This window comes from Oryctolagus cuniculus, chromosome 12 (genome assembly GCF_964237555.1).
Source record: "Oryctolagus cuniculus chromosome 12, mOryCun1.1, whole genome shotgun sequence".
Taxonomy (NCBI): Eukaryota; Metazoa; Chordata; class Mammalia; order Lagomorpha; family Leporidae; genus Oryctolagus; species Oryctolagus cuniculus.
In genome coordinates, this window is record NC_091443.1 from 64,832,794 (window position 1) to 64,856,047 (window position 23,254).

A 23,254-nucleotide genomic window follows, 5' to 3' on the forward strand; every position below is an offset into this window, starting at 1 on the left:
TCTAGTCCCAGTTACTCCTCTTCCAGTCCAGCTCTCTGCTGTGGCCCGGGAAGGCAGTGGATGATGGCCCAAGTGCTTGGGCCCCTGTACCCACATGGGAGACCAGGAGGAATCACCTGGCTCCTGGCTTCGGATCGGCACAGCCATTGGGGGGTGAACCAACAGAAGGAAGACCTTTCTCTCTGTCTCTCTCACTGTGTATAACTCTACCTGTCAAATAAATTAAAAAAAAATGCACATAAATTTTTTTGTTTAAAAATATATATTCCTAGTAAAACGGTAACGGTCTATGTGGCAGACTCAGTTCAGGAGTGTTTACCTATGGCAAGGAGGAAAAGGAATGCTATTGAGTAGACTGCATGTAGGTTCTCTGTTTTCAGGTACATTATTTCTCAGGCTGGATAGCACACACCTGGATGTTCATAATGTGTTTTTATATAGTTTTGTATTTCTGAAAAGTATTTTGTAGTTTTAGCAGTTATTTGAATACTTTACTGATGAGATTGAGCATGTTCAGGATTGTATGGCCATAGATTGGCTATTTTTCTTAGAGGAAGAAAGTATACTGTTGAATAAATAATGTGGCCATATATTACATCTTGGAGGAAAAGAAGCTGTTCACACATTTTGGAATAGATTGACTTAATACAGCTGTGAAATAGGTCATAGATGATTGGATTTCAGTAAGATATTGGAAAATATTGTCTTTATCTAGGTGCCGTACCCATATCCCTGCAGATGAAAAAGCTGGTGAACGGAGTCGAAAGGTATTTAGAATATATTTAATGATAATTATTCGTTTAATAAAACTGACAGCATTTGTCTTAGGGTTAAAACAACGTTAACTATATTAACTGATCATCTCCACTTGCGCCACCCCCCCCCCCCCCCGGCCACTCCTACCAATGAGGAATTTTAAAAAATCATTTCCCGTAGGATATTATACTATTACTGTGTGTGTGTGTGTGTGTGTTTTTTTTTTTTTAAGATTTATTTATTTTAAAGGCAGAGTGAGAGAGAAAAGTGTAGAAATTCTCCATCTGCTGATTCAGTCCCCAGATGGCCACAACAGCTGGAGCTGGGCTGTTCCAAAGGCAGGAGCTAGGAGTCTCATTTGGATCTCCCACGTGGGTGCAAGAGAACTTAAATGGATATGGAGATTATGAAAACTGACATGCTCACTTGAAACCTAATCCTGCAGTGCAATGAATGAATGAATATAAAACAAACTGACATTCTTTCTTGTCTAGGCTCATGGTTTTCAGTGCCCTAAAATTTTTATTCACTACACTGGTGGTTAGCAGTTCAACTAGCCATGATATTATAACTTCCTTTATTCTTCTTAATGTATTCAGTATATATTAGCATGATAGTGTAATAAAGCAAACTTCTCTTTTTTTAAGTAAAAAAAGTTTTATTTTACTTGAGAGAGACAGATAAACAGAGATCTCCCATCTGCTGGTTTACTCCCCAAATGCCCACAACAGCTGGTGATGGGCCAGGCGTGCAGGGACTCAACTGTTAAGCATCACCTGATGCCTTTCAGAGTATACATTAGCAGGAAGCTGGAATCAGGAGCAAAGCTGGGGCTGAAACTCAGGAACTTCCAATATGGAATACTGATGTCCCTAGTGATGTCTTTACCAGTAGGCCAAATACCTGTCTATGTGCATAAATTATTAATATGCAGATAGTCGTGATGTTTTGCTATATTTAGACTTGATACTGATTTTCTATCTTGTTGATTCTTTTATTCTGTCACACTATATTAAAATATACAACTTTAGAAAGATGATGGCTTTACATAGGAGTTTTTGCATAGTGTCAGTTACAAAGGCAAACAGTGTCATAAGAGACAGTTGGAAACAGAAGAGGGAAAAAACACAAGACCAAGAAGTTTTACAAGTCAGGAAACTAATTACTCACTTGTCTGATTAATGTTCACAACTTATGATAGTGTAACTACTGTTAATGATTTTTTAAACTTTAATAAGCTATGAATAAATACAGAAGACTTAGTTTTAAAAAATGAATAAATGCAAATGACAGATTGTCAGGTGAAAGAGGGAAGAGTAAATAAAGGAAAGGATGCCTGTGTTGATACCCTCATTTTGCAAGTTGAAAGGTAAGATAAAATACATGTTATTGATGGAATAAGAAATTAAGATGGAATTATATTCAGTTGTTAAGAGATCAGTAGAACTAAAATTAGTAACGTTATTAAGAAGATGCCATGGTAAGATGTGAGCCATGTCTTTCATCCTTCTCATAGCAAGAAGTCACTAGGTAGCATTGAAGAGAAAACATATATTACCAGTTTTTATTTAGATTATAGATTTAAAAACAAGATACTGCAAGAAGATTCAAAAGGTGGTTGTTTCTAGGGATTTGGTTACAGGTACAGGATGTAGTTGGATTATATTAAGCTCTTTCTATATATTTTAAACCCTATAAGCTATGCATCTTTAGCTTTGTTATAAGAAATAGGTAGGAGGGAGGCCCAAGGCATTTGAGGGTCACTTTCCTGGAAAAGTGCAAAATTTAAATTTTAAATGCTATGGAGGATTGGGTTGGAGGAGAAACAAGTAATTCAGGTGGAGGGAAAAGCCTATATGCATTGGCAGGGAGGGGTGGGATTACTAGTATGCTTTGGGAATTTGTAGCAGTTGTGAATGGTTGGAAAGAGGGATGATTTAGAAATGTGCATTTGATCCTTTACCAATTTATGGAAGGATCGTACAATTTTTTTTTTTTTTTTTGCAGGCAGAGTGGACAGTGAGAGAGAGACAGAGAGAAAGGTCTTCCTTTTGCCATTGGTTCACCCTCCAATGGCCGCCACGGCCGGCGCGCTGCGGCCGGCGCACTGCGCTAATCCGATGGCAGGAGCCAGGTACTTCTCCTGGTCTCCCATGGGGTGCAGGGCCCAAGGGCTTGGGCCATCCTCCACTGCACTCCCTGGCCACAGCAGAGAGCTGGCCTGGAAGAGGAGCAACCGGGACAGAATCCGGCCCCCCGACTGGGACTAGAACCCGGTGTGCTGGCGCCGCAAGGTGGAGGATTAGCCTAGTGAGCCGCGGTGCCGGCCAGGATCGTACAATATTTTTAAAAAAATTTATAATCTAAGCCGGCTCCGTGGCTCAATAGGCTAATCCTCCACCTTGCGGCGCCGGCACACCGGGTTCTAGTCCCGGTTGGGGCGCCGGATTCTGTCCCGGGCGCCCCTCTTCCAGGCCAGCTCTCTGCTATGGCCAGGGAGTGCAGTGGAGGATGGCCCAGGTGCTTGGGCCCTGCACCCCATGGGAGACCAGGAAAAGCTCCTGGCTCCTGCCAGGATCAGCGCGGTGCGCCGGCTGCAGCGGCGGCCATTGGAGGGTGAACCAACGGCAAAAGGAAGACCTTTCTCTCTCTGTCTCTCTCTCTCACTGTCCACTCTGCCTGTCAAAAAAAAAAAAAAAAAAAAATTTATAATCTGTCTTTTCCACTAGCCAAGATTTTACTGAAATTTTTTTTTCATGTAATTTGTGTCATGGAAACAAATTATAGGAATTACAATACTAAATTATAAGCTTTTCCAGATCCCCTAACATAACTCTGCTCCTCTACACTCCCACTTACCCTTCCCCCTCCAATTCTTCATTTGAAAACCACTGAAATTTGAGCTGGAAAACAATGTTGCTGTGTCAGCATGTCTTAGGATTTACACTGTTGGACATTGTTGAAATTTGATTTAGAGGAAGGATAGACTGGAAGTAAAATGACCAATTGAAAGGCTCTTATAACAGTCCAGACAGAAGATGATGGGTGCCTGAGGTGCAAGAAGGCAGGTTGATGTGAAAGATGTTTAAGAGGCAATCTTTTTTGGACAGGCTCCACCAGTTCCGCTTAAACTGAAGCCTGATTACTGGAGTGACAAACTACAGAAAGAAGCAGAAGCTTTTGCTTACTATCGCCGGACACACACTGCCAATGAGCGGCGACGGCGTGGAGAAATGAGGGATCTCTTTGAGAAACTGAAGATCACTTTGGGATTACTTCATTCTTCAAAGGTTTCCAAAAGTCTCATTCTTACTCGGGTAAGTATTTTGTGTAAATGAGAGGTAATAGCTTGACTAAGAGAATCTTACAGAGATGGTAAGTAAGGGAATCCATTGCTATGCCAAGGAGACTGAACTAGAGCTACTTACGTATAGCAGTTGAATGTGGACTAATAAATGCCCAATGAATCTCAGGAAAAATGATTATGTCTGGTCAGTAGCTTTTCATTGGAAGTCATGTTCTTAATTGGTAGAGCTGTTGTTTCCTCAGGTGTCATCAAAAATTCTGATTGGACTGTTTCCATGGTCTCTACATTTTTTTTTTTTTCTTTTTAAGATTTATTTGAAAGGCAGAATTACAAAGAGAGGGAGCGACAGGGAGATCTTTTTGCATTGGTTCATTTCCTAGATGGCTGTATAGGCCAGGGCTGGGCCTGACTGAAGCCAGGAGCCTGGAACTCCATCCAGGTCTCCCTCATGAGTTGCAAGGCCCTAAATATTTGGGCCATCTTCTGCTGCTTTCCCAGGTGCATTAGCAGGGAGTTGGATCAGAGTGATGCAGTAGGAACTGGATTGGCACTTGTAAATGGGGTGCTGGCTTTGCAGGCCATGACTTAACCCTCTGTGCCACAATGCTGGTACCATTTACATTGTTATTGTAAGCATTTAGAGCAGCTTACCACATTGTAAAGTAAAGTATAAATGGTATTTTAACATACCTGACAGGTTTTTTTTTTTTTTTTTTTTTTTTTTTTAAAGATTTAAAGAGAGAGAGCTCTCTTTTTCTGGTTCTCCTCCAAATGACTGTAACAGCTGGGTCTGGGCCTTGCCAAAGCCAGAAGCCAGGACCTCGTTCTGGATCTCCTACATGGGTGGCAGGGGTACAAGTACTTGGATCATCTCCTGCTGCCTTCCTTGGGGCATTAGCAGGAAGTTGGATCAGAAACAGAGTAGCCAGCATTCTGATATGGGATGCCAGTAACCGGTTATCCCACTGCACCAAAACACCAACCCCAGTTGACAGTCATAAAAAAGTTTGTAATACTCAGGCTAGCAAAAGTTCAAACTATGTACATAAATTGCCTGAGTTTTTTTTTTTTTTTTTAAGATTATTTATTTGAAAGGCAGAGTTACAAAGAAGCAGAGGCGGGGGGGTGGGGTCTTCCATCCAGTGGTTTACTACCCAGATGGCCACAACAGCCGGAGCTGCGCCGATCCAAAAGCAGGAGCCAGGAGCTTCCTCTGGGTCTCCCACATGGGTGCAGGGGCCCAAGGATTTAGGCCTTCTTCCACTGCTATCCCAGGCCATAGCAGAGAGCTGATCGGAAGTGGGGTAGCTGGGACTCGAACCAGTACCCATATGGAATGCTGGCACTGCAGGCAGTGGCTTTAGCTGTTATGCCACAGTGTCAGCCACTAAGATAATTTCATTTGAATTGCCTTTTTTTTTTTTTTTTTTTTTTTGACAGGCAGAGTTAGAGAGAGAGAGAGAGAAAGGTCTTCCTTCCGTTGGTTCACCCCCCAGATGGCTGCTACGGCCAGCGTGCTGTGCCGATCCAAAGCCAGGAGCCAGGTGCTTCCTCTGGTCTCCCATGCGGGTGCAGGGCCCAAGGACTTGGGCCATCCTCCACTGCCTTCCCGGGCCACAGCAGAGAGCTGGACAGGAAGAGGTGCAACCGGGACAGAATCTGGCACCCCAACCGGGACTAGAACCCGGGGTGCTGGCGCCGCAGGCGGATTAGCCTAGTGAGCCGCGGCACCGGCCTGAATTGCTTTTAAGTAGAAGTTGGAGAAGTATGAGTAAGCATTCTTATCCACTTAGAGCAGAATTATTTTAGCCAAATTTATTTTAAAGTTGATTACCAAAGTCTAAGTTGGAGAATTATAAAAAGGAGTTTCTGAAACATCAGTAATTATTTTAAATGGTACTATGGAGTCCTCTAAAATATTTGAACTTTTTTATTATTAAACAAATTATGTAGGCTTTGCCTATTTTGAGGAAAGAGTAGGTTAACTGACCTGATTATTTCTATTCTAGGCGTTCAGTGAAATTCAGGGGCTAACAGATCAGGCAGACAAATTGATAGGACAGAAAAATCTCCTGACTCGAAAACGGAATATTCTGATACGGAAAGTATCATCTCTTTCAGGTAAGATATGTAAATTACTTGTGGTAAATTAATAGTAAGTTTAGCAAAGGGAATCCTTAATAGACTTTTCAGATACACTTAGTGTAAGACTTTGCTCTCAGAGTTTGCAGCAGAGTTATCTTTTGACTGGGTGGGATATTTCCTTTGCATTGCAGTCACTCTTGCCTTTTTCATAGTATTGGACAATATAGTTAAGTCAGCTGGACTCAAGTTGACTATATTTCTCATTATTACGTGGAGTCACACAAAGAGTGATCATTTATTCATTATCAACCTGTAGGTAAGACAGAAGAAGTGGTCCTGAAGAAGCTAGAATATATTTATGCAAAACAACAAGCATTAGAGACACAAAAAAGAAAAAAGAAGATGGGATCAGATGAGTTTGATGTGTCTCCCAGAACTAACAAGCAGCAGGAAGCATCTTGTACATCGTCTGTAGATCTCGGACAGATGTTTATAAATAACAGGAGGGGGAAACCTTTGATTCTTTCCAGAAAAAGAGACCAGGCCACAGGTAGGAGGGACATTCTTTGCTTTTTTGATGTAGATGAGCATCAGTCTAGTTTAGGTACTGCACATCTCTTGGCCAAAAATTTAGTTTTAATTAAAGGTTTCAAATTAATTAAAGGTTCTATTAAAAAATTAACTATTTTGGGATTTTTTTAAAGATTTGTTTTTTTATTTATTTGAGAGGCAGAATTAGAAAGGAGGAGGGACAGAGAGAGAGAGGGATCTTCCATCCACTGGTTCACTTCCCAAATGGCCTCAATAGCTGTGGCTGGGCCAGGCTAAAGCAAGGAGCTTCTTCCAGGTCTCACGTGGGTGCAGGGGCCCAAGCACGTGGGGCCGTCTTCTGCTGCTTTCCCAGGCCATAGCAGGGAGCTGGATCAGAAGGAGAGCAGCCGGGAAGTCCCAGCGCCCTTATTGGATACTGACTGACACTGCAGGCAGTGGCTTAATCCACTGCACCACAGTGCCAGCCCCTGTATTTTAGTTTCTTGCTTTATACAAATCCTGAGAAGTTATAGATCATGATAACATGTAAGTCCTATTTCTGATAGCAGTCTACAGTCACATATTTTTAGTGTTTTTTTTTTTTTTTTTTCACTTTGTATGATTCTGCTGATTGGTTGAGGAACTGTTGGTATAGCTAAGGCAAATAAATTGGAAATTAAAAAAATGTTTTTGCATAAGATTCTATTTTTCATCAGATCACCTATCAATGCTGTTAAGGAATAAAGTAAATTGGTTTTAAGTTCTTTCTTCTCTTGATTTTGAAGGTGAGGCTGTATCGATTTTATATTATTTATATCCTTAGGGAAGAACATACCCCTTTTTTACTCTTAGGGTAATACAGTGTGTAAATTAGGAAATCTGGTGTATTATATGAAATTAAGATAGTGATATAGTGATGGATACTAAAACTTGAGATAGTTTAACATTGCAAAAATCAAAAGAAGTTTAATGACCGTTTCTTCTTTCACCTCATTTCACAGATGAGAGAACCCTGAAGCCTAGCAACTTAATTTGCTAGAGGTACATAGATAGGAAGGGAAGCCCAGGGATGGAATTCTGTATGCTTCCTTTCTCACTATCAAGACTTTTGCAAGCATCCCATTGAAAAGGTGGTTCCATAGCTCCGTTCCTCAAAAAATTAATTCTTTTCTTTAGGAGAATCAGTAGACAGGTAACCATTACTCATTGAAAAGTGTTCCAGGAAAGTAAATTTTGAATTTTGTTTTCCTAACTGAATTTGAAATTTACTTTTTTAAAAAAATTTGATTTATGTATTTATTTATTTATTTGAAAAGCTGAGTTACATAGAGGCAGAGAGAGAGAGAGAGGTCTTCATCTGCTGGTTCACTCCCCAAGTGGCCACAATGGCCAGAGCTGAGCCAATCCGAAGCCAGGAGCTTCTTCTGGGTCCCCTACAAGGCTGCAGGGGCCTAAGCACTTGGGCCATCTTCTACTGCTTTCCCAGGCCATAGCAGAGAGCTGGATTGATAGTGGAGCATCTGGGACTCGAACTGGCAACTATATGGGATGCCAGCACAGCAGGTAGCCACTTTACCTGCTCTGCTTCAGCACCAGCCACTGAAATTCTTTCCTTTTTAAGTAAGAGTGTGATTTTAGAGACACTCTTAGGCTCCAGGGTTTCATTCCAAATTAATTGAAGGTCTTTAAATTCCATAACTAATTTTTAATCTCCTTTACAGAAAATACCTCACCTTCTAACTCTCCACACACCTCTGCAAACCTCGTGATGACTCCACAGGGGCAGTTGCTCACGTTGAAAGGTCCCATGCTCTCAGGACCAGTGGTGACTGTTTCTCCTGCTCTCTTGGAACCTGATCTAAAGCCTTGTCAAGTTGCCAGTAGTGCTATAGCTCAGTCAGGTATGTTGTTAGTGTTGTATTCTTAGGTTGCGAAAGTTATCCCTGGTTTCTCACAGTGACAAAAAAAGCCTTTGAACATATACTGTGGTGATACAGAGCTGTTAGGTTGGCATTTGCCTTGTAATAGATAAGCCTTTTTTTTTTCTTTTTTTAAAGATTTGTTTGTTTGAAAGGCAGAATGACAGAGAAAGATCTTCCATATGCTGGTTCACTCCCCAAATGGCCTCAATGTGGGTTGCAAGGGCCCATGAACTTGGGCCATGTGCTCTTGCTTTCCCAGGCATATTAGCAGGGAGCTGGATGGGAAATGGAACAGCCAGGACTCGAACCAGCACCCATATGGGATGCTGGTGCCACAGGCAGCAGCTTTACCCACTATGCCACAGTGCTGTCCCCAGGGCCTTTTTTAAGAAGATGTTTGGGCCGGCGCCGCGGCTCACTAGGCTAATCCTCCGCCTAGCGGCGCCGGCACACCGGGTTCTAGTCCCGGTCGGGGCGCCGGATTCTGTCCCGGTTGCCCCTCTTCCAGGCCAGCCCTCTGCTGTGGCCAGGGAGTGCAGTGGAGGATGGCCCAGGTGCTTGGGCCCTGCACCCCATGGGAGACCAGGAAAAGCACCTGGCTCCTGGCTCCTGCCATCGGATCAGCGCGGTGCGCCGGCCGCAGCGCGCCGACCGCGGCGGCCATTGGAGGGTGAACCAACGGCAAAAGGAAGACCTTTCTCTCTGTCTCTCTCTCTCACTGTCCACTCTGCCTGTCAAAAAAATAAAAAATAAAAAAAAAAAAAAAAAAGAAGATGTTTGTGGGGCCGGCGCTGTAGTGTAGTGGGTAAAGCTGCTGCCTGCAGTACCGGCATCCCATATGGGCACCGGTTTAAGTGCTGGCTGCTCGACTTGTAATCCTCAGCTCTCTGGTATGGCCTGGAAGAGCAGTAGAGGATGGCCCAGGTACTTGGGCCCCTGCACCCGCGTGGGAGACCCAGAGGAGGCTTCTGGCTCTTGGCTTCAGATCATCGCAGCTCCAGCCGTTGCAGCCAGTTGGGGAATGAACCAGTGGATGGTTCATTCTCTCTATCTTTCTCTGCCTCTCCTTCTCTCTCTGTGTAACTCTGACTTTCAAATAAATAAATAAATATATATTTTAAAGATGTTTGTCTGAATCTGTGGTGTTGATTGATATGTTTTACCTGGGATTGGGAACTGTTTTGTGTATTGTTGTTAATTCGAAGTAAGAGAAGAATCAAAAAGATGTCAAAGTGAAAAAAATGTTCAGTCATTGTTTTATTTCTTGGTGTTGATGAATATTTTATCAATTTTGTGTTGTACTCAGAAATGGTACACTCCACAGTTACCCCCTGATTCATTTTGAATGTCATTCTCTTTTGGGGAAGATCATTTTGGAAAGATCATTTTGATGATTTAGGTTCTAGGCCCATAAATCTCTGCTTAGGTAAAAAGGGTATGTTAAAATCTTCCTTCCTTTGTTGACAGCCTAACAGTTCTTTGTACCTGCTTCTAAATCCTCTCTGGAGGACTCTTCCTTTTCTCTTACTATGCCATCTTTTATTTTCCACTGAAAGTAACAATTTATTGAACAGAATCAAGATACATTTCTGTTTCAGCACAAGAATTAATTTGGGGAGGATTTCTATAAAAAGTAAATAGCACTTTATTAATGGTAGAATATCAAAGAGTTTTGGTTGGATTTTACTGGATCATTGGTACTTCTTTAATCTTGATGAAAGTAGACTGGTGGGGCCAGCGCCGTGCCTCACTTGGTTAATCCTCTGCCTGCAGCACCGGCATCCCATATGGGTGCCAGGTTCTAGTCCCGGTTGCTCCTCTTCCAGTCCCGCTCTCTGCTGTGGCCTGGGAGGGCAGTGGAATATGGCCCAAGTGCTTGGGCCCCTGCACCTGCATGGGAGACCAGGAGGAAGCACCTGGCTCCTGGCTTTGGATCGGTGCAGTGCTGTCCGTAGTGGCCATTTGGGGAGTGAACCAATAGAGAGAAGACCTTTCTCTCTGTGTCTTTTGTCACTGTCTATAACTCTGCCTGTCAAATAAGTTAAGGAGAAAAAGAAAACTAGTGAAGATGGTCATTTGATATGATTGTATTGAAGATGGGAGTGCCCACTGTTTTAGATCTAAATGAAATTTTTCTTATTTTTCAGAAAATGATGACTTATTTATGATGCCACGGATCGTTAATGTGACATCACTGGCCACAGAGGGAGATCTGGTAGATATGGATGGCTGTAAATATCCCCGTGAAGTTACTGATGGCAAGCCACTTGACCACCGGAAAGATACCATCAGGAATGAAGATAATCCCTTAGAGGATTTGAGTAGAATCTCTTCCAAAGGAAATCATAGAGATGGCAGAGTGGTGTTGAGTCCAACACAGGTTTTTCTGGCAAATAAAGATTCTGGTTTTCCACAGATAGTTGACGTTTCCAATGTACAGGAAGTACAGGAGTTCTTACCTAAAAAGAATACTAGTGATGTGAGAGGAATTCACTATAAATGGAAAGAGAGTGAGTCAAGAGGGGAGAGACTGAAGTCAAAGGAGTCTCCATTTCATAAATTAAAGATGAAAGATCTAAAGGACTCCAGCATAGAGATGGAACTGAGGAAAGTAGCATCAGCTATCGAGGAGGCAGAACTGGATTCCAGTGAATTGCTCACGAACCTGGAAGACGAGGATGATACTGATGAGACACTGACATCACTGCTCAATGAGATTGCCTTCCTTAATCAACAGCTGAATGATGACTCTGTTAGTATGGCTGAACTGCCCAGCTCTGTGGATACAGAGTTCCCAGGGGATGCTCGGCGTGCTTTTATCAGTAAACTTCCTTCTGGGAACAGAGCAACTTTCCAGGTTGGCCACTTGGGACCTGGTTTGAAAGATTTACCTGATGTTCAGGGGGAGAGTGACTCCATAAGTCCCCTCCTCTTACATTTGGAAGATGATGACTTTTCTGAGAATGAAAAACAACTTGCAGAACCAGCTTCTGAGCCAGATGTCCTTAAGATTGTTATTGACTCTGAAATAAAGGACTCTCTCCTTTCCCATAGGAAAGCTAGTGATGGAGAGAAGAGTACTTCTGGCCTCACTACAGAGCCTGAAAATATGTCCTCGCCCCCCATCCTCCAGATGAAAACTGGCGTGGAGAACAACAGCAGTACTGATACTTTGTGGAGGCCTATGCCAAAGTTGGCACCTTTAGGTTTAAAAGTAGCTAATCCTTCTAATGATACAGATGGTCAGAGTCTCAAGGTGATGCCTTGCTTGGCACCTGTAGCTGCCAAAGTTGGGTCAGTTGGAAATAAAATGAACTTAACAGGGAGTGACCAGGAAGGCCGGGAGAGCAAGGTGATGCCTACGTTGGCACCTGTTATGGCTAAATTGGGCAACTCTGGAGCCTCATCAGGTTCTGCAGGGAAATGAAAGTATTTGTCTTCAGGCAGAAGCCAGATTGTGAGGGAAAATTGGATCTCACCTTCTTTCTCTGCAGGCATCTGTTTATTTGTGTCATAGAACAGTGATCTTTGACTTAGATGATGCAGCGAATAATGATAGAGAAAGAGGGTAGGGTGCTCGACCCTGGTACAAGAAATATTAAGGAATTCTGATCATGTTAAATGTGTTACCTCAATTGTGGTGCTGGGTCCCCTCATCCTAAGAAGACATGATCCATTTACTGAACTTGAGGTGCCCCCTTGCCCAAGGAATTCATAACAAGACTAGTTCTGTAGTGATTCCTAGTTATCTCCCAGCACCCACCCCACCCCAAGAGAAAAAGCTGCTTGAGACTTGGGGGCTCTTATGGACTGAACTGTAGCTGATATCTGTCCTGTTAAGTCTGAAATCTAAGGAATATGATGCACTTGTGTAAAAGGGATCCAGAACAGATAGTTTTTAGGTGTTTCAAGAATAGAGCGAGAGAATGATTATCATGGAATACCAAAGTGAAGGAGTTAGTATTGTTCAGCAAAATTTTCTCTTTGGTCTCCCAAGTAGCTTCCATTCCCTCACTTTTTCTATTGGAATTATAAATTCAAGCCTTTTGGTAAAGTAGGGTTACTTTTAACTTTTACTATTAAGGTAATTACTTCGAGGTGTTAAAAAAGTTTTCCCTGTTGTCTTTGTGGATGTTGGAAAAGGACATTTCACCATGCCAGGCATTTCTACTGGGGAATATTGGTTTTGGACGTAGGCAAAGAAGGGGGCCCTCTGCCTTTCACAAATCATGTCACTCACGAGATAGCTAAAATGAAAAGCATTTTCTCCCTAGATCAGAGACAGTGGCCAAATTAAAAAAAAAAAAAAATTGTGGGGCTGGATATTTCCTGAGTCAAACCAGTCTCCTGGTGCTTGAAGGTTTCATTCACTATTACCTGCACAGGATGTAAAGAAAAGTCACAGTAGGCACTCTACCAGGGAAATAAGGCAGTATTTGAATCACAAGATATATTTTTTATCTGCAACCATGGATTCAGTGATATGTAGAGATTTTTCACTCATTAGCTGTCAAGGTATGAAGGACTGACAGCCTGTAAAGATAAAGATATTTATATTTTTGTATAGTTTTCATAGATTTCTCAAAGGCTGAAGTTTTCAACCTAGAAGATGAGATTTGTATTGAGTATAGAAATGTTTCCTATCTAGTTTGTAAATAATCATGGTGCACTTGAGGGGTCTCTTGGAAACTCCTAGGGGCAAGAATCACTATTCTGAAAATGTATAGACTGGGAATTAGCTGCTGCATTTTGCCTTTCTTAAATAATTATATTTTGGAATGTAACCCCTGTTCTGTCTTCATTGACAGGATTTGCTTGTGTTGTAAAACACTAACACAAGAGCTTCCAGTGCCTGGGCTGTGCCTAGGTGATTCTGTTTGTTCTACATCCCTTGTCTCTGTATCCCAAATCCCACTCAGCATATCTTCAGAACTGGGTTGTGAGACCAACTGAGGAGTGTATCTAGCCAGTGAATTGTTACTTCCATATTTGATTCCCTTTCTATTAACTCTGGTAATTAACAGATTGAAAAGGGTGGGGAAACTTCTGCAAATTGAAGTGAGAGCACATTCTTTGTTGGTTTTATGCTGCTTACCTTTCTAGGCTTGCTCATCAATACTTAGTAACCTTTCCTCCATTGAGGGTTGCTATAGAAACATGAAGTAGGTAAAGAGTGCTCCTCAGCTTCTCATTGTCCCTTTCATTCTTTACCCAGCAGATTTCATTCAATGCCTTAGCCAAGGAATCCAGCACCTGTCTTCCCTGCTAATAATTGTCCTTGGAGATGCTAGTACTTTAACCCAGGTAATGGCAGTTTCCCACTGTTTCCTTGCTTGTCTCTTCCCGTTTCCTCCTGACTTCCCAAGGCTCTTAAGGCTTTTGAAGGTCAAAGAGCAGGCAAGTGAGTAATCCTCAGGAAAAGGACCATTTTAGCTTCTGAGCTTCTGAACATTTTAGCTTCTGAGCTTTCCTTTTTATAAGAAGAAGAAAATAAGCAAACCAGTCATAATTATCGATTGGAGGCTATTTTACTGTTTATAAGAGATGTACAAAGGTGGAAATGAGGGGTGATTCTGGATGTTCAGGGAAGGCTGCAGATGTCATTGCAAACTCCCAACATACAGTGTTCTTAAGACCTCTTAGAACTAGGAATTGCCAGGGCTAATTTGAGAAGGGCTTAGTCTTTAGAACAGGCTGTGTAGTCTTTGACAAAAATCTGAAGTCTCCAAAAACCCCTCCCCTTTAATGTTGACCCAGGAGAAACTGATTATGAAAATTACATATGTGATTTTGAGATGTAGAGTGAGAGGAGTTGAGGAACCTGAAAGACAGTGCGCTCTCACCCTCTTTTAAGAAGCATGATCTCACTACACCAATAATTCGCCTTTTTATATACATCTGTAAATAAATGGAATGTTTTTAAGAATATAATTATGCCAGATTTAGCATTTCCTTTTATATATTAAATATATATATATATATCTTTCCTTTTCTGCTTTTGAAAAGTGACTATTTTTTTAGAAACCGAAGAACAGAAGAAGTTTGGTGATTGAAAGGCAGAATATAAACTTGAAGTAAATCAGTTATACTACTTAAAGCAGGACTTGGTGTTGGGAGGTCTGTGCCGAGTTGGAAATAAAGAATTCTAATGCCCTGAGGTATATTTGAGAGAGGTGCCACTGAAGTAGTTTTATTATAGGAATTCCTTCCTGTTCTCAGAAGTTTCTGACATGCCATTTGGGGGGAGGTTTTCGGTGTTCTAATCCTTAAAGCTTGTTTTATGTGAAGGCTCTGAAATTTTGTACAACTTGATGGCAAGTATGTTTCAGAAGTCTTCCTCCAGTCTGTTACCTTGGAGAATAATGAGATGTGAACACAATCTTAGTGGCTAGACAAGTAAGTGTTCTTAAGTCAGGATAGGGGAGGGGACTTTAACAAGTTTGTGGAAAATGAGATCGAGAGGTTTATTTTGTTGGAGAAAAGTTTGAGATGGGTACATAGTTTCTTCATAATCCTCATTTACCATGAACTTTTTTGAAGACCCTCTTACATGTTAATTATTTTCATAATTTACGAAGAGATTTTATTAAATTTAGACATTGAACTACTCTTAATCTATTTAAGGTCACTAATAGATCAAGCTCCGTTATGTAAGCTTCTTACAAATTTGTTCACTTTGTGTAATTTTATAGTTCATGAAGTTGAAGTTCATGAAGTTTTTCTCCAGAATTATGGAAATGTTTTGAACACAGAAGAAAATGAAACAATCCATATATTATTTTGGGCAGGGTTTAGCAATATAAATTTTTTTTTTTTACTGGCTAAAATTTTTGAAATGGGATGGGATGAAGCAAAATGAGAATCAAATGTAATTTGAAGACTGATCTAGAAAATAGTGATAGTTCATGTTCCTCACTCCTAGAAATTTCATAAACAAAACCCAAAAAACATGCAGTGTAGGCAGCACATTTTCAGGTACTTTAATAGAGATAACCAAGAATCAGAATATGTTTCTTGCACAGAATCATTCGTTTTGAAGAAAGTGCTGTAAAGGCATCAGTACTTTGATGTCATTGTATTCTTGATACTGAAATTTCACAAGTGGCTGAGTGCCCAGAAAACTAAAGCTAAAGAATTCAAACTCACTGCCAGTTCAAGAAAGTTATAAGTTAAAATGCATTTTTGCATAATGGAAATAACTGATACGTACTTTTAGACTGAGGTATACCTGTAGTACATTAAATTTGAACTGCTCCACAAAGGCATCTAAGTGTTGAGTACTAGTAGTAGAGGTGTGTTAGAGGGTGGGGAGGCACCCCATGGGAACTGGAAATTTTGGGGACAAATCTAGGCTATTAAATTGTGTTACTGTAAACTCTGCTGGTAGAACAGATTCTGTTAAATAGGAAAGCAGCCTTGGGAGCATTGTTTTCGACCCATCCTGTTTGCAATTGCATTCACTGGTCTCAGCTGTCTCACAGTGCCTTGCATGGAAAGGTGCTCAATAAATATTTGAATTGATGAGTAAATGTTTACTCTAGCCTGTTAGTGTCCCAGAATCCTACAGTTGCACCTTATTTGCATGTTAAGCCTAGGGTGAATGAAAGAATTTGATTTAGCGTAATGCTAAACAACTGTATACCATCTATTTCTTCCCTCTCATACATCTAAAATTTGACAATCTGACACCATGTATAAATGTTTAGGACATACACAAAGCAGAATAAAAGTGAAGTAGCATATGGATGATGAAAATACTTATGTAAAGTTCAACTGCATTTGGAAGGTAGGATGGCAAGTATTTAATTTTAGTGTAGAAAAAAGTTAACATTTACATTCACACTGGACCTAGGACTTTGATTCTGTGATGAATGAATTCATGAAGCCTGGAAACAGTGCACAACCTTTTCTAATACTGGCACCTCAAAGGCAGCATGATACCCAGACTAAAAAAGTTGTAATGGATTGTGAAGAATTAAGAATGTGTAGTTTTGGTCTTAGACTACAAGTACCCAGATTCCAGACATAAAACCAATTATTACAGTGTTCTCAGCTATTGTCATCTACGGTATCATAGACAAGGAAAGGAGGAGCTGGGATTTGCCTGTGCTGGGGGAACATTTCTCTAAAGGGCTAAGCCAGAGTAGCTTGGGACAGGAAATGACCAATGACACTTTGTAAACACATTTACCTTGAGTGGTTACCTAAGTCAGAAAAATACTAAGTGAGAAAACTGTTGATGCACACAAAAATGATCTGGAATCGATTAGGGACAACTCATGTGAGCACATTTTGCTTTATGGGTGAAGTTGGCAGTTACTAGGGTCTGCCACATGCAAGCCACCAGGTGGCACCATTTATCAGCAGTGTTACATTCTTCCCAAGGAGAGGTCAAATCAATCACCTAGTGAATAGTGTGCTTATAAAGGCTCTTGCCTCCTGTCCAAGTTTGAGAAATAAATTTGGAAATCTTATTTGATGTTCCATTATATCTGCAGCTCATCGTGGCTTAAGGGGAAAGGAGGGCTTGTCTCTCCGGTAGCTATTGCCTGTTGGTGTAGGGCCCCTTGATAACAGCGTTGATCTCTGTGCCAACCTGTAAGCTTTTACAAATCTCATTTTATCGTGTGGCTGCAGTACACAACAAGCACATCCCTGGTTAGTCACTTGGCTGTACAAGGTCCATCTACCACAATGCCAGCTTACAAATATGTCATCTTCCTCTGGGATTCCAACGGTTTGGGTTAGGCAAGAGATGTGATGTTCTATTCTGCAGCCCGAATCTTCCAGTTTAATCTTTCTTAATAACCAGGTGGACTCCTGGGGTTTCTAGAAAAATAAGTATCAGTAGGTAAAGATGTTGCCCCTTCCAGCAGTTCAAAAAAGTATACCACTAAATCTAGTGCCAGCAGGCCCAGGGCAAAGAACTCACAAGTAAATTTTGGCGTAAGCGATGAAAACGTCTGGAGCAACAAATCCTGATTAACTGGAGGGACGTTGGATGCTGAAGAAACCATGGAACAAATAACACCGCGTAGGCGCGTTCACTTCCCTCACTGCCCACTCCCCGGCCCTTTCCTTCTGTTGGACCGATCAGATAGCCTAGCATTTAACCTGGGCTGCTACTAAGAACCCTTCCCACCTGGGCCGTCTGCTCGCCGCTTTAAGTGGATGGGAGCAGAGCTTTTTGGCTCATCTCAGTTTTTCGTAAATCAGCCAGAACTATGGTTTCGTGGGCCTATCAAGTGCCGACCTTGCATTTGAGGGCGTGGTTACCGCCGTGGGACGCGGAAGTGCGGTTCTCTGGGACCGCAGTCCTGATAATACCATAAAAGGCTTGATTCTCCTAGTTCTGGAGCCATGTTCTGTGGATCTTCCTATAAGAACGCTACTCATAACTGTATTGTGTGGATTCCGTGGTTCTCCAGTTCGAAGTCCTCTGCTTCCCCGCAGCCGTTCATTGGCTCCGCCCCCTGAGCCCTGCCCGTCCGCTGTGGGAACGCCCTCCTGGCTGTAGGCCTCACCCCCTCGCTCGGCTCCGCCCACCCAGCTCCTAGTTTGGCCCTGGCGGTGGTTCGCGTTTTGAGCCGCTCGTGCCACCATAGCTGCTGCTGCCGCTACCGCGGCGGAGCTGAAATCGCCGAACGCGATGCCTGAGGGCGCCGTGAGCGGGGCGGCCCTCGCGCCCAGGGGCTGGTGAGGCTGGGCCCGAGCGGGGGCGCTGACGAGTAGCAGGGGTTTCTGAGGCGGGTGAAAGAAAAGTCCAGGGCCCGCGTGGAAGGCGGAGAGCGAGCTCCCGAGGGTCGGAGGTGGGGGAGGGAGGCTCCTGGGGCAACACCGGTGGTTGGGCCACTACGAGCCGCCCCGAGACCCCGCGGCCGCCAGCCCAGGTGCTCGGGCCCCTAGCGGAACTCTCCTGTGGTCCTGGCGGCTTCCTGGCTTAGAGCCGCAGTTGCCATGGGAACACTTGGGCATTAACGGGGAGCCGACCGGCCGCTCTGCAGTTAAACGCCCCTGGCGGGCGTGGGCCTGACATTTCTTTGGGGCTCAGGATTCCCCCGCCCCTTTTTTCATGGATTTTCCCTGCCGACGTAGTGAGAAACAGCGTGAAAGTAGGGATGAAGGGAAAGGAGAGCTAGAGGTCCCAGCCGCTGAGCCAGGCAGAAGGTGAGATACCTACTGTGATGCTGAGGCAGCGGCTGTCATCTCAGGCCAGTGAGAGGGCATGCTGGAAGGTCCTGTGGAGTGAGAAGGCGGTGCCACTGTTGAGACAAGTCCCAAAGGGGCCCTCACCATGATGGCTGTGGAAGGAACAACCATTACCAGCCGGATCAAGAACCTACTGCGATCCCCATCCATCAAACTACGCAGGAGTAAGGCAGGAAACCGGCGAGAGGACCTCAGCTCCAAGGTGAGTCCTAGTATTAGGAGCAACCTCCTTCCAGCCCTACGCCCTCCTCCGTGTTCCTCTTCCTTGGGCAGGGAGAACTAGAAGCCCCTGTTGGCTCTAAAAGATCTAATATGCTCCTCTCTGCCCCTCACGCAGGCCAGGATTTGGCTTTAGGTAGAAGGAAAAAGCATCAGGGGTGGGCGGGCATCCTGAGATTCATCCGTGAAATGGTGAATAGGAGGAAGGTGACCTGGGTTCAAACGTGACCTCACTCCAAGCGAGGCGCGTGCTTGGGGAAGCCAGTTGATGTGCTGTGACTCAGTTTCCCTTCTTGGAAGAGGATAGTGGGGCCACGTGTCCTGTGAAAAACTAAGTTGTGACTAATGCAGTTAGAGATGTTACTGTTAAAGCTTGTGTCATATCAGATTGTAGTAGCAGAAAGAAATTGAAGCACGTTATCTGAGGAATTGATAATTGCCCTGCTTGGGATTCAAACAGATTTGTCTGAGAGGCCTCGATTGATTTAACTGGAGCTTCTTGGCTTCTTAGAATGATAACATGCAAAAAGCTAGATATGTGATTTGCCCTTGAATGGCGCCTGTACGATTCACAGTAAGCTGAGAGCCACATCCCTCCTGGCTGCAGAAATTCCTTGGAGGCAAACTCCCCCTCCTTTCCTTCACTTGTCTAGGTTTGGGTTCTTATGCTTTGTTCAACTTTGTGGAGCCCCACAACTTTGGGCATACAAAAATAGACTAAATTTATTTAATCCCTTGAGGGAATCTAGGGCTTTGTTGGCACAGGATCAGATTAGATTTTGTGTCCTGTAAGTGACCTGTACACACAGTAGCTGTGCTTGGTACAGCATTGCTGTGGGGAAGAGTCCTTTGAGACAGCAGCATTTTATTACCTTGCCTGTATCTCTTCAGAGAGGAGTAAACCCAGTGTGGAATGATTTAGAGTGTTAACGTATAACATGGCAGGGTTCTGGGAGGACTTAGTTCAGATCCCTGTTCCTTAAGGGAATCTTAACTGGATTTGGTAAGAGGGTGAATAGGTTTCCTGTGAATCAAAATTTGCCACAAGGTGCTGTCATAGTGGAGATGGTGACCCTTGCAGGGACTCTTGTTAATCACTCGTTGTTCTTACCTCCAGGGGCAGGAGAGTGAGCCTGACACTTAGATAAGACTCATTCTTCATCCTGAGCGTGCTCTTACGAGGACGCTTCACAAAGTCCGTGGAAAATGAGTATTATGAGCAAACTCTGCATGGATTTTTCAGGGTTGTTTGTGTGTGCCCACATAAACTTGTCTTTTAATTGCATTTTCCATGAATGTTTCAAAGTATCCTCATGTTTTTAATGGGTGAGTTGGCAGTGACCAGCTCTATTAGAGCAGTCTCATCTTTGGCCTCTTTTTTCTGAGCAGGAACGATATATGTAGTAGGAACATGTAATGGAAGTGTAGTCTAAACTATTGATACTTACTGTAATTTTGGTATGGGACCTAGAAGATAGTCACCATTCTTTAAGACTTCCCATGTCATTCATCACTAATGCACTCAACAGATGTTTATTGAATGCCTATTAGGTGTGAAATCAGTGATGAATAAAACAGTTTCCTTGCCATCAAGGAGCTTGTGGCTAGTCAGACATGTAAAAAAAAATTACAACATGGTGTGGTCATTGCTGTTCCACAGATTTTTTTTTAAGATTTTATTTATTTATTTGAGAGGTAGAGACAGTGAGAGGGAGAAACAGAAAGATCTTCCTTCCGTTGGTTCACTCCTCAAATGGCTGCAACGGCCAGAGCTGCGCCGATCCAAAGCCAGGAGCCAGGAGCTTTCTCCAGGTCTCCCACATGGGTGCAGGGGCCCAAGGATTTGGGCCGTCTTCCACTGCTTTCCCAGGCCACAGCAAAGAGCTGGATCCGAAGTGGAGCAGCCAGAACTTGAACCCGTACCCATATGGGATGCCAGCACTGCAGGCCGGGGTTTTAACCCAACCTGCTGTGCCACTCACTGGCTCCTCTACAGATTGTTAGTGGAAGCACAGGGGAGGGGCTCTAAGTCAGTTTAGGGGAATTAGGGAAGACTTCACAGAGGAAGGGGTGCTTGAACCAAATCCTGAGGCAAAAGGAGAACTCCCTGGGAAGAAGGTGAAAAAAAAAAAAAAAAAGAAAGAAAGAAAGGGTGTCTCTGGCATCCCCGCTAAACAGGGAGTTTGGTGTTTCAGACTGCTTCAAATGGCTTTATCTGTCCTAAAGCTGTGTATGAAGGAGATATTTGGCTGAAGCTGAGTGACCCTTAAATGCTCGATGGAGCAAGAGCGCTGATGCAGATCTTTAGCACCCTTCAAGAACAGTAGCTGTCTGTGTGTACCCAGGACCCTGGAAATGCTGGCTCCCCAGTGCCCATTGGTTAGGGCTGTCTGTCTATCATTATTCTGAAAGCCTGCCTGGTGGGAACAGCACACAGGCCTGGTGTCATGGCTGTGGGCAATCATGCTAACAGTCAGAAAGCTTGTGATTTATAGATAGCTAATTCTGAAATAAAATTTGAAGACAAAAAGATGTGTGCCTCTTTTGGAGAGCAAAGAAGGAAGTGTCAGGAGGCCTTTATGCAGCTCTTGCCTCACATGGCCTACTGTTTTGAATCATATCATTCTAGCCATCTAAAGTAGTCTTCCTCCTCCTTTTGGTAAAATCCTCCATTTTTAGATCCGACTCCATACTTTGCAGAGCCACGGGCCTTCCCTGACTGTCCCCATGACCTTGAAATCAGTCTCTGTTCTTATGTATGTCTTCATTTCTCATGTAGCTCAGGGACTTGTTTTTATTTCCTCTACATCACGGTATTTAGGACAGTGTAAGAAGGTAGGCAATGAGTACTAAAGGAATAAGTGGAATGAGAACAGTTTCTTTAGTCAAATATAGTGGGGATAAACTTGGAAGTTCAGAAGAATTAGAAATGCTTAGGAAGAGTTTGTGATCTGTTTAGAAGAGAAATCAAAACTAGGAATAATCAAATGGTGAAAAAGGAGTGATGATGTTGACTGTTTAGGTGTGAAGTGCCAGAGAGAGGGGGGAGGTACACAGATGCAGAGTGGAGCTCATTAAATTCTTTTTAATAGAGACATCGTTAAAAATATGGTTGAAGTAGGGTTTCAAACTGAAATGAGAGAGCCAGCAGAGGTGGGGATTTATTAGCACATAGACGAGACCTAGGAGTTTCATTAAGCTTTTTCGAAGCGAGGGGAGTGTCTGTATTGGAGTAAATTGGAAAGAGTGACGTTTTTTGCCATATCTGTTGAGTCTTGATGAAATTTAATTCTGAGTTATCAGTGGTGCACAACCTTCAGGATCAAATGCTGTACATTTGTCAATTCCTGCCTCTCATTGCAGTAGAAGATGTGTTTTCCTTTTTTTTTTTTTTTTAAGATTTATTTATTTATATGAAAGTCAGAGTTAAACAGAGAGAGGAGAGGCAGAGAGAGAGAGAAAGAGGTCCTCCATCCGCTGGTTCATTCCCCAGTTGACCGCAACAGCTGGAACTGTGCTGATCTGAAGCCAGGAGCCAGGAGCTTCTTCTGGGTTTCCCACATGGGTGCAGGGGCCCAAGGACTTGGGCCATCTTCTGCTGCTTTCCCAGGCCATAGCAGAGAGCTGGATCGGAAGTGGAGCAACTGTGACTCAAACCAGCACCCATATGGGATGCTGGCACTGCAAAGTGGCAGCTTTACGCGCTACACCACAGTGCTGGCTTTGAAGCTGTGTTTTCTTTAAGAAGCAAATGTATATATTCTTTTTTGCCCATTTTCCCTGTATTTTTTAATGCTAACAATGACTGTGTAATTTTCTTTCTTTTTTTTTTTAAAGATTTACTTACTTATTTATTTGAGAGGTAGAGTTAAAGACAGAGAGGGAGAGACAGAGAGAAAAGTCTTCCATCTGCTGGTTCACTCTCCACTGGCCCCAACAGCTGGAGCTGAGCCGGTCAGGAGCTTCTAACAGGTCTCCCACATGGGTGCAGGGCCCCAAGCACTTGGGCCATCCTCTGTTGCTTTTCCAGGCTATAAGCAGAAAGCTGGATCAGAATAGCTGGGACACGAACTGGCGCCCATATTGGATGCCGGCAAGACAGGTGGAGACTTAGCCCACTGCGCCACAGCACCAGCCCCTCTCCCTGTATTAAAGTTTCTAAAACATTTTTATGGGGAGGGAACTGGGTTGCTTTCCTATTTTAACAAAGGACAGAAACAAACCA

General features: G+C 43.2%; 2 protein-coding genes and 1 long non-coding RNA gene across 53 annotated transcripts in view; 2 read left to right on the plus strand and 1 right to left on the minus strand.

Annotated features, from left to right (window-relative positions):
• The window catches only part of MGA (MAX dimerization protein MGA), a 154,432-nt gene extending 138,302 nt beyond the window's left edge, over positions 1-16,130 (plus strand). For 42 of the 50 annotated variants that reach the window (XR_011380862.1, XR_011380864.1, XR_011380865.1 and 39 more), the window contains 6 exons: positions 716-767; positions 3,867-4,073; positions 6,073-6,184; positions 6,465-6,698; positions 8,401-8,580; positions 10,749-16,130. Coding sequence is in view for 44 of the 50 variants with exons in the window: in XM_008269142.4 (XP_008267364.2) it covers positions 716-767; positions 3,867-4,073; positions 6,073-6,184; positions 6,465-6,698; positions 8,401-8,580; positions 10,749-12,028 (2,065 nt within the window). In the remaining 6 variants the exon portion in view is untranslated. The remainder of the gene's footprint in view (positions 1-715; positions 768-3,866; positions 4,074-6,072; positions 6,185-6,464; positions 6,699-8,400; positions 8,581-10,748) is intronic. The other 8 variants (XR_011380863.1, XR_007910446.2, XM_017348108.3 and 5 more) reach the window with 2 other exon arrangements.
• LOC103351121 (uncharacterized) lies at positions 12,809-17,673 on the minus strand. The gene is made up of 2 exons (XR_011380867.1): positions 17,534-17,673; positions 12,809-17,430 (listed from the first exon to the last, which is right to left on the minus strand). It is a non-coding gene; the product is annotated as an uncharacterized lncRNA (long non-coding RNA).
• Positions 17,674-18,883: 1,210 nt separating this feature from the next.
• MAPKBP1 (mitogen-activated protein kinase binding protein 1) overlaps positions 18,884-23,254 on the plus strand; it is a 51,181-nt gene continuing 46,810 nt past the window's right edge. For both annotated transcript variants that reach the window (XM_017348118.3, XM_017348119.3), the window contains exon 1: positions 18,884-19,012. In XM_017348118.3, the coding sequence (XP_017203607.2) occupies positions 18,896-19,012 (117 nt within the window). In that variant the 5' untranslated portion in view covers positions 18,884-18,895. The remainder of the gene's footprint in view (positions 19,013-23,254) is intronic.